This window comes from Leptonychotes weddellii, chromosome 5, assembly GCF_054177405.1.
Source record: "Leptonychotes weddellii isolate Sample4059 chromosome 5, ASM5417740v2, whole genome shotgun sequence".
In the NCBI taxonomy this organism is placed as follows: domain Eukaryota; kingdom Metazoa; phylum Chordata; class Mammalia; order Carnivora; family Phocidae; genus Leptonychotes; species Leptonychotes weddellii.
Genome location: NC_138373.1, coordinates 90908877 through 90919094, shown reverse-complemented (window position 1 = coordinate 90919094; position 10218 = coordinate 90908877). Strand labels below are relative to the sequence as shown.

The 10218-nt window shown below is 38.9% G+C and overlaps 1 protein-coding gene across 1 annotated transcript; it reads left to right on the top strand.

Annotated features, from left to right (window-relative positions):
• The first annotated feature begins 3666 nt into the window (after positions 1-3666).
• Positions 3667-10218, top strand: LOC145721759 (small RNA 2'-O-methyltransferase-like). Its single transcript, XM_081821420.1, is given in 3 exon segments — positions 3667-5290; positions 5293-6126; positions 6129-10218. Coding segments are annotated over 3 exon segments (1080 nt in total). The 5' UTR covers positions 3667-5214; the 3' UTR covers positions 6299-10218.

Here is a 10218-nt window from a genome sequence, read left to right as displayed (position 1 = left end):
GAAAAGTGTTTACAAGAGGGTCTAGCATTGTTGCAGAACAGGCAATAAAGGGTAGATTTGGAGCTGAGAGGCAATAAACTGGTAACTGCCCCAGTTCCTGATAGTTACAGAGGAAACAATGAGGGGAGCAGGAAAATGCAGAAGGAAAAGAGACAATAGAGCAAATATCTCCAAACTTCATGGTGCAATGCTTTGGAGCACATTGTCTGCCATGTCTCTTTGAACTTGGTCCAGATATATCTATACAATTTTCATCACTACCCTTTAAACTATTAACTTCAAAAAATACTGATTAACTGCAGTTAAAAAGGTTAGGAGGCTTTCGCAGTCTAAGGGAAAGAAGACCACAGGGGTAGCAATGAAGGTGATGAAAAGTGTTGGGCACTGGGTATATTTTGAGACTAAAGCAGAGAACTTCCTGATGGATTGACTGTGGGGGATGAACAAAAGAAAAGTCAGGAATGACTAAGGATCTTGGCGTAAACAACTGGAAGGATGAAGCCAGAATTTCTGTTAACCAAGATGAATAAGGATGGGGGGAGAACAGGCTTTGGAGACAGATCAGAAGTTCAAGTTTGGACATATTAAATTTCAAATATTGATTAGATATCCAAGTGGAAATGGTGAACAGGAAATTGAATGTCTACATCTGGATTTTTTGAGCAATTGGACTTCAGATATACATTTGGGAGTTGCCAGCATATATAGATGGAATTTAACCTCCTAAAACTGGATAAGAACATAAAGGGATTGAGTTATTAAATAATCTCCCAAAACATTCATTTTAATTCCATGATATGGATATGGCATGATTTATTGTGTGACATTTAGATTTACCTCCCATTTTTTCACTATTCTGAAAAATGCTATGATGAAAAACATCTACATAGTTCCTAATGTTTCACTATTCTGAATAATACCATAATGAACAAAGATCCTTGCTTTGTGAAAAACTACCATTTTTGTGGGTCAAAGGCAAATGTAGACAACTTTACATGATTCAACCTAATATTTGTGATACTTCTTTTGGTTCTTTATCCTGATGAGTTATAATTTGATTAAAATAGATACTGTAACCTAGATGGAGCGATTAATCTCTGGGCTGCAAAATCTAAAAATAAATCACTCTAGTTAGAGCTACCCTGTAGGGCCAGATGTTTCCTAAACTCCAGTAAAACAATCCTGAGGTTTATCATTTACCTATCCATAACTTGTCTTCTTAAATGACCCCAAAACTTTTCCTGAGTTTCTCACATTAACATCCTATGCTTCCAAATACATGAAATAAAAACTGATGGAATCAATGAGAAAGAGACAAAGCCTCAAGTATAGTAAGAAAAGAACTCCTTTCTCAATAATTGAAAGAGTAAATAGGAAATCAGTAGAGACATAGAGGACTTGGACAATACCATCAACCAACTTGACCAGATTGACATAGAATATTTTCACCAACAACAAGATACAAATTCTTTCCAAGTACACAACACTTACCAAAACTGACAATATTTGGGGTCATAAAACATGTATCAATAAATGTAACAAGATTCAAGTCATGTAAAGTGTGTTCTCTGGCCAAGAGGGTCAAAAAATGAATCAAAAGTGAAAGCAAAAAGAGCATCTAAAGCAGCTCTTAAAGAGAGATTAATAGCACTGAACACCTACATTAGAAAAAGTTTTCAGTGGCTCAGTAGGTTAAGCATCCAACTCTTGATTTCGGCTCAGGTCATGATCTCGGGGTCATGAGATCAAGCCCTGTGTTGGGCTTTGCACTGGGCATGTAGCCTGCTTAAGATTCTCTTCCTCTCCCTCTGCCCCTTCTCCATTTCTCTCTCTCTCTCAAAAAAAAAAAAAAAAAAGTTTCTCTATGATACATATGTAACAGATGTTACTATGTTCCATGTAACATATGTTAACATGTTAATTAGAAACTGTTTCGAAACTAAAAAAAAAAACTAACAAAAAGGACAATAATAAAGATTAGAGCAGAAATCAATGAATTAGAAAACAGAAAAAGAAAAAAGAAAGTCAGTGAAACCAGACGGTAATTCTTTGAGAAATCAATAAAATTGATAAGCCTGTAGCCAGACTGATTAGAGAAAAAAGAAACAAGACACAAATTGCCAATATCAGGAATGACAGAGTTGACATAAATACAGATCCTACAGATATTAAAAGAATCATAAGGGAATAACATGAACATCATTTTGGCAATAAATTCTACAACTTATATGAAAAGGATGTTTCTTAAAGACATCAACTACCAGGGGCGCCTGGGTGGCTCAGTCGTTAAGCATCTGCCTTCGGCTCAGGTCATGATCCCAAGTCCTGGGATCGAGTCCCGCAACAGGCTCCCTCCTCCGCAGGAAGCCTGCTTCTCCCTCTCCCACTCCCCCTGCTGTGTTCCTTTTCTCGCTATGTCTCTCTCTGTCAAATAAATAAATAAAATCTTAAAAAAAAAAACGGACATCAACTACCCAAGTTCACTTGAGAAGAAACAGATAACCTGAACAGCCTATGTCTGTTAAAGAAATTGAATTGTTATTCCATTTGAACTGAATAACTTCTCACAAAGAAAACCTCAGGCCTAGATAACTGCAGTGGTGAATTCTATTAAAAATTTAAGAGAAAAGTAATGAAAATACTACACAAACTCTTCCAGAAAATTGATGAAGTGTGTGTTAATTTGCTAAAGCTTCTACAACAAAGTACCACAGATTAGGTGGCTTAAACAACAGAAATTTATTTTCTCATAATTCTGGAGGCTACAAGTCTGAGACCAAAGTGTTAGCAGTGGTTTCTTCTGAGGCCTCTCTCCTTGGCTTGTAGGTGATCATCTTCTCTCTGTATCTTCACATTGTCTTTCCTCTGTGCATGTCTGTGTCCTAATTTCCTCTTATAAGGACACCAGTTATATTGGATTACAGCCCACCTTAATGACCTCATTTTAACTTAATTACCTCTTTAAAGATGTTATCTCCAAATATAGTCACATTCCTAGGTACTAGTAGTGTCAGGGCTTTAATATATAAAATTTGAGAGGACACAATTCAGTCCATAACAAGGTAATACTTCCCAACCCATTCCATGAGCCAGCATTATCCTGATACTATTACCAAACAAAGAAATTACAAGAAAAAAAAAAAAATACAGACCAAAAACTCTGATGAACATAGACGTAAAAATTCTTTTTTTTTTTTTTTAAAGATTTTATTTATTTGACAGAAAGAGACACAGCGAGAGAGGGAACACAAGCAGCGAGAGACAGAGAGCATGAGAGGGAGGAGGGTCAGAGGGAGAAGCAGATTCCTGGCTGAGCAAGGAGCCCGATGCGGGGCTCAATCCCAGGACCCTGGGATCATGACCTGAGCCGAAGGCAGATGCTTAACAACTGAGCCACCCAGGCGCCCCTAGACGTAAAAATTCTTTTTTTTTTTTAAAGATTTTATTTATTTATTTATTTATTTATGAGAGAGAGAGAGAGAGAAACAGCATGAGAGGGAGAGGGTCAGAGGGAGAAGCAGGCTCCCCACCGAGCCGGGAGCCTGATGCGGGACTTGATCCCAGGACTCCGGGATCATGACCCGAGCCGAAGGCAGTCGCCTAACCAACTGAGCCACCCAGGCGCCCCTAGACGTAAAAATTCTTAACAAGATGTTATCAATTCAAACCTGGTGATAAAAATATGTCATGACTAATTGGGCTTTATCAAGGAAAGCAAGGTATTTGTTATTCAAAAATTAAAAATCAAGCAATATAGTTCACCATATTTACAGACCAAAAAATAAAAGCAAGTTATATGCTCATCTCAGTAGATGTAAAAAAATTTTTTGACAAATTCTAGCATTTATTCATGGTTTAGGAAAAAAATTAACTCAGCAAATTTCTTCACCTCAGATATACTATTTTCATGGGTCAGTAAATGCTAATGGGCATCTACAAAACACCTATAGCTAAACATCATACTTTAATGGAGAGAGGCTGAGCACTTTCCACCTAGGATCAAAAACAAGGCAAAGATATCCAGTCTTAACACTTCTATTCAACACTGTACTAGTTTCTAGCCAGTGCAACAAGACAAGAAAAACAAAAAGCATCAAGATTGGAAAGTAAGAAGTAAAACTATCTATTTACAGATGACATGATTGCCCATGTAGAAAATCCTATGGAATTTACTAAAAAGTTACTAAAACTAAATGAGTTCAGCAAGGTTGCAGGACACAAAGTTAATGTACAAAAATCAGTTGTACTTCTATATGCAATAGCATTACAAATCTGAAATACTTGGGAATAAGTCTGACCAAAAAATGTGCAAGACCTACTCACTAAAAACTACTGAGGGAAATTAAAGAGGCCTTAAATACATGGAAAGGTATGGTGTGAAAAAAAAAAAAAAAGATAATTTTTTGTGTTCGTAGGTTAGAACAGTCAATATTATTAAGAAGTCAGTTCTTCCCAGGCGCCTGGGTGGCTCAGTTGGTTAAGTGACTGCCTTCGGCTCAGGTCATGATCCTGGAGTCCCTGGATTGAGTCCTGCATCGGGCTCCCTGCTCGGCAGGGAGCCTGCTTCTGCCTCTGACCCTCCCCCCTCTCATGTGCTCTCTCTCTCTCATTCTCTCTCTCTCAAATAAATAAATAAAATCTTTAAAAAAAAAAAAAGAAGTCAGTTCTTCCCAATTTGATCTATAGAGTCAAAGCAATCCCATCCAAAATCCTAACAGTCTTTTTTTGTAGAAATTAACAAACTAATTCTAAAATTTATAATGAAAATGCAAAGAACCTAGAAGAGCCTAAATTACTTCGAAGAAAAGAGACAAATTTGGAGGACTATATTAACTGATTTCAATACTTACAGTAAAACTAGAGTAATTCAGTTGGGGGGAAAAATTGAGGTAGACAAATAGATCAATTGAACAGAATAGAAAGTTTGATAACAGACCCACACATATATGGTCAATTGCTTCAGTGAAGTTGCAAGGGCAATTAAATGGCAAAAAGAATAGCCTTTTCAGGCTATTGTTCAAATGCAAAAGAAACGAAGTTCGATCCACACCTTATACCATATACAAAAATTAACTCAAAATGCATCATAGAGTGTTCACAGCGCTTTGCTTTCCCACTGGTGTGCTCCTTTGGAGCTGAGTCATTGCTGATTCATAGAGCTTGAAGGACACATTGGCTTTTCTGTTTCAACAAAACTTGAAACTTGGAAACAAAATGGAAGAAAACAAACAATGCAACAGTATGGTTAATGGTAATTTTGAAGAAGTTCCCAGCAAGGAGGTAACTGAGTTCAACCATCTAAGTACAAACAGAGATACTACTTTGTTAAAAATTTAGTGGATCAACATCAACCCAAGAAGGTTGCAGACTTGGGCTTCAGTGATGCCACACTTAGATGGATGCTAAAATTCCACAGTTGCACTGAACATCTTCTTGGAATAGATATTATTGCTGCCAATTCCTTACAATGGGAAGGGACTAAGTTGACTCCAACAGTGGGGGATTATCTAGCTCCTTGGGACCCAGATTTGACTATAACCTTGTATTGTGCTTCTGCTGTACAGAAAGACTCTCGTTTGCTTGGATTTGACTTCATAACATGTACTGAATTGATAGAATACTTAGATTCTGAAGATCTGGCCAAGTTTCCTGAAGTCATATTTGGGTACTTTTCTCTGGGTATGGTTGTCATCAGCACACCAAACTCTGAACTCAATCCCCTGTTTCCAGCATCAACCTTTAGAAATCCAGATCACAAATTTGAGTGAAACAGAATGCAGTTTCAGACGTGGGCTTTGGATGTGGCAAATCTCTACAATTACTGCATCGAGTTTACTGGTATGGAGGCTCCACCAGCAGGAGCTGAACATGTTGGCTACTGTACCCAGATAGGGGTCTTCCAGAAAAACATAGCAAAGGCAACTGAATCGTGCATTTCAGAGACACAGGAACATGTTCATAAAGCTGTTTTTACAACCTCATACCCGAGTTCACAGCAAAAAGAATACCTCCAGCTTGTTCTGAGCGCCGAGGTGTTAAAAGCAGTCGACTTCATGAAAGTCGGGTTTCTTCTGGATCCGAAGAAAAGCGCGGTCAAGTGGTTCCAGAAGGCAGATGCATCCAACGGCATGGATCAACCCTCACAGAAGCTCAAGGAGCCCAAACAGAGCAGTCCCCCAAACCTTACAGTATGGGAAAGGTTTTTGTACCCCTGGAAAGACTCACTGCTTATCCGATGGTGAACCGCTTGGTGGACAGTGTGAAGAAGCGGAGAACACTGTTTGCTGAAGCCGACTAAACAGAGATCAAACTGCGGTGCAGGCAGACTTGATTGATTACCATACACGAAACCTCCTTAAGTCTTCATGAAGGCTCATTTAGACAACTTTGTGTTGTCGTAAGTTAGGCAACTTAGTTTTGAATTTCTCTAACCTTGTTCTTGTTTTTCATATGCTTTTTGCAGGGTGGTGGAGGGTTCATAATGTGCTTGTTCATGTTTGTTAGTCCCATGTTGAATGTGACTTTAAAACATTTTAAAGCAAATTGGATTATCAAATAAACCTTTTCCCAGCGTGGGGAAATGCATCATAGATATAAACGTAAAACCTAAAATTGTAAAACTTGAAAAGAAAACAAAGGTAAATGGCCTGGGGTGAGGCAAAGATTTCTTAGATGTGACAACAAAAGATATAGTCCATAAAAGAAAAAACTGATAAACTGGACTTCATAAAAAGTATGCTCTTTTTTTCAAGTTGGACATATTTATTAATCAGTGTAAGACTTCAACATAGCACATCAACATGACTTTGAGCATTCAGAGGGGAAATAGTTCTTGGTTAAGCAGAAAACTGTACAAATGACTTCTGAAGACCTTCATTCTAAGCAATTTTACAGTCAAACATTTCAGTTAGAAGTCTGAACCCTCTTTCTTCAGTTTGCTGTAATCTACATTCACTGAGTAGAACTTGCTTTGATCATTAGGACACACTTTACTCTGGGTTCTGGGTTACTCTCTTCATCCCAACAGATACTTGGATCAAACAATGCCAGACACAAGACATACACTGCTTCTCCAGTACCTCCAGCTCCAATAAATATGAAGAGAGAAATCAAGCTTGAATGTTTTCTTGGCCTAACCAAGGACCTAGGGGAGCATATTTGTGGCAAAGGCCTTGGGTGTGAAAGGAGAGGAGACTAAGGCCAGGCCTGGGACTAAGTAGTCTCTGCCAAAAAATATACTCTTTGAAAGATACTATTAGGAGAGTGCAAAGATAAGCCACAGACTGGGAGAAAATATTAGCAAATCACATATCTGATAAAGAACTTGTATGCAGTGTATATAAAAAACCCTCAAAAAGCAGTAAGATAGGGACGCCTGGGTGGCTCAATTGGTTAAGCGTCTGCCTTCGGCTCAGGTCATGGTCCCAGGGTCCTGGGACCGAGTTCCACGTCGGACTCCTTGCTCAGAGGGGAGCCTGCTTCTCCCTCTGCCTGCCCCTCCCCCTGCTTGTGCTTGCTCTCTCTGGCAAATAAATAAAATCTTAAAAAAAAAAAAAGCAGTAAGATAAACAGCCCAACAACAAGAAGGGGCAAATAATTTGAATGGACACTTTAACAAAGAAGGTATGTGGATATCAAAAAGCACACAAAAAGATGCTTATCACCATTAGTTATCTCAGAAATGTAAATTAAAACTAAAATCAGATACTACTATACACCTCTGAGAATGGCTAAAACTGAAAGGACTGATTATACCAGAAGTTGGTGAGGCTGTACGGCAACTGGGATTCTCATATATTGCAGATGGGAATGTAAAACGGGGCAACCACTTTGGAAACCAGTTCGTCAGGTTCTTAAAAAATTTGACATATACCTATCATATGACTAAGCCAATCTATTCCTAGGTAATTAATTACCAAAGAGAAGTAAAAGCACATATCTATACAAATACCTGTACATGAATGTTCATGATAGTCTTAATTTGTAATAGCCAAAAACTGGTATTAACCCAATTGGTATCAACAGGTGAGTGGATAAACAATGGGTGATATATCCACACAATGGAATACTACTAGCAATAAAAAGGAATAAACTACAGATACATGCAACAACACAGATGAATCTCAAAGTAATTATTCTGAGTAAAAAAAAGGCAAAAAATGAATACATACTATAGGATTACACTTATATAAAATCAAACAAAAATGCAAAGAATCTGCAGTGACAGAAGACAAATGGGTTGTTGCTTGGACACAGGGGCTAAGTGGATGGGATGATAAAGAGGCACAAGGAAACTTTGGGGTGACAGATATATTCATAATCCCGATTGTGGTGATAGTTTCATAGCTATATACATGTGTCAAAACTTACCAAAACTGCACACTTTCAGTATGTGAAATTTGTTGAATGTCATTGATAGCTCAATAAAGCTCAATAAAGGCTTTTTAAATCTAACTGAAAAGTTGAGAAGAGGGGCGCCTGGGTGTCTCAGTCAGTTAAGCAGCTGCCTTTGGCTCAGGTCATGATTCCAGGGTCCTGGGATCAAGCCCCGCATCGGGCTCCCTGCTCAGCAGGAAGCCTGGTTCTCCCTCTCACACTCCCTCTGCTTGTGTTCCCTCTCTGTCAAATAAATAAATAAATAAATAAATAAATAAATAAATAAATAAATAAATAAATAAATAAAAGTTGAGAATGCATTGAAACTAAAATGGAAAAAAAAAAGTAGGGGTAACCCAATAACTTGATTTACCCATCATTCCCTTTTACCTCATTCAGTGGGCTTCTTAAGTCATCACTTGGTTATCCACAAGCACTTCAGACATCTTAAGATGTTCTACACTCAATGCCAAAGGCTGGAAGCAGGTCAGGTACATCTGGACGAACCCAACAAGTGCTTAGTGTAAGGAAACACACGTGACTGCAGTCACACACTCCTTCAAAGAAGGCCAACTGGCATTTTAGCTTCTAGGTTTCCACACAGCATTGCTGTTATGACTCTTTAAACGCCTCCCCTTAATATTCTTACCCGGTTGTGTCCCTCAATCCTAATGTATTTTATTATGATCCCCCACCCCCACTGAAAGATCCACCTTAGACCAGGCTTCAAAAGCTCAATAAATACCTAGACTTTGCCCTTTCCCCTCTGCCCTCTGATAGGCTCCTCAGGCTAGTCAAGTTAGTACTCTTCCTCACTGTGCAAGCAATAACCAGATTGTCTTGATGATAATTCAGGAAGCCAGGATTCAACATTATTGATCATTTGTATTTTCTCTTCTAAATTATTTTAGTAATCTTTGCCCATTTCTTCATTTTAAATGTTTGCTTTTGGTTTCGATTTGTAGTTTGAAAACTTCTTAAAGCTATTCTTTGCACTATCTGATGTAAATATTTTCTCACTTTTATCTTTTTGGTGGTTTGTTGTTGCTGTTGCACAGAAATTTTTAGTTTTCACATGTTTAGAGTCATTATAAAAATAAATAAATAAAACAGCTTCCAGTGCTATACTGACTGGGTTCAAATGTCTACTGCTTACTAGCTGAGGACCCTTGTGTAACTCTCTGTGAACCCAGGTTCCTCATCCTGCCTCCCACGGGGATGCAAGCTCCCTGAAAGGAGGTATTTCCGGCTGTTTTGTTAATTGCTGTATCCCCGGCTCTGGAGACAGTGCCTGATACATAATAAACGCTCAATAAATATTTACTAAATGAATGAATCTATTAAGTCAGAGCAATCTTATTTACCTCATGGGATTGTTATAAGAATTAATTAACCCTCATGAATTTTAGTCTAGAACAGTGCCCGGCACACACTAAGAGTAGAAGGAATGGTAGTGCCTGGGTGGCTCAGTCGTTAAGCCTCTGCCTTCGGCTCAGGTCATGATCCCAGCGGCCTGGGATCGAGCCCCGCGTCGGGCTCCCCGCTCCGCGGGAAGCCTGCTTCTCCCTCTCCCACTCCCCCCGCTTGTGTTCCCTCTCTCGCTGGGTCTCTCTGTCAACTGAATAAATAAAATCTTTAAAAATAAAAGAGTAGAAGGAATGTTCCCTCCCTCTCCCATCCCCCAAATCCTGCCTCTCAGAGAAGTTTCACCTGATCGTCTTCCCTCCCGCCCCCACCTCCCCTCAGTTAAGTCTTTCCCTTTCCTCGGCCCCCTCCTCCTCCCACAGGATTTGCACCATTGTTCCCTTTCAGGGTGGCTCACTTGTCACTGGAAGTTCTTAA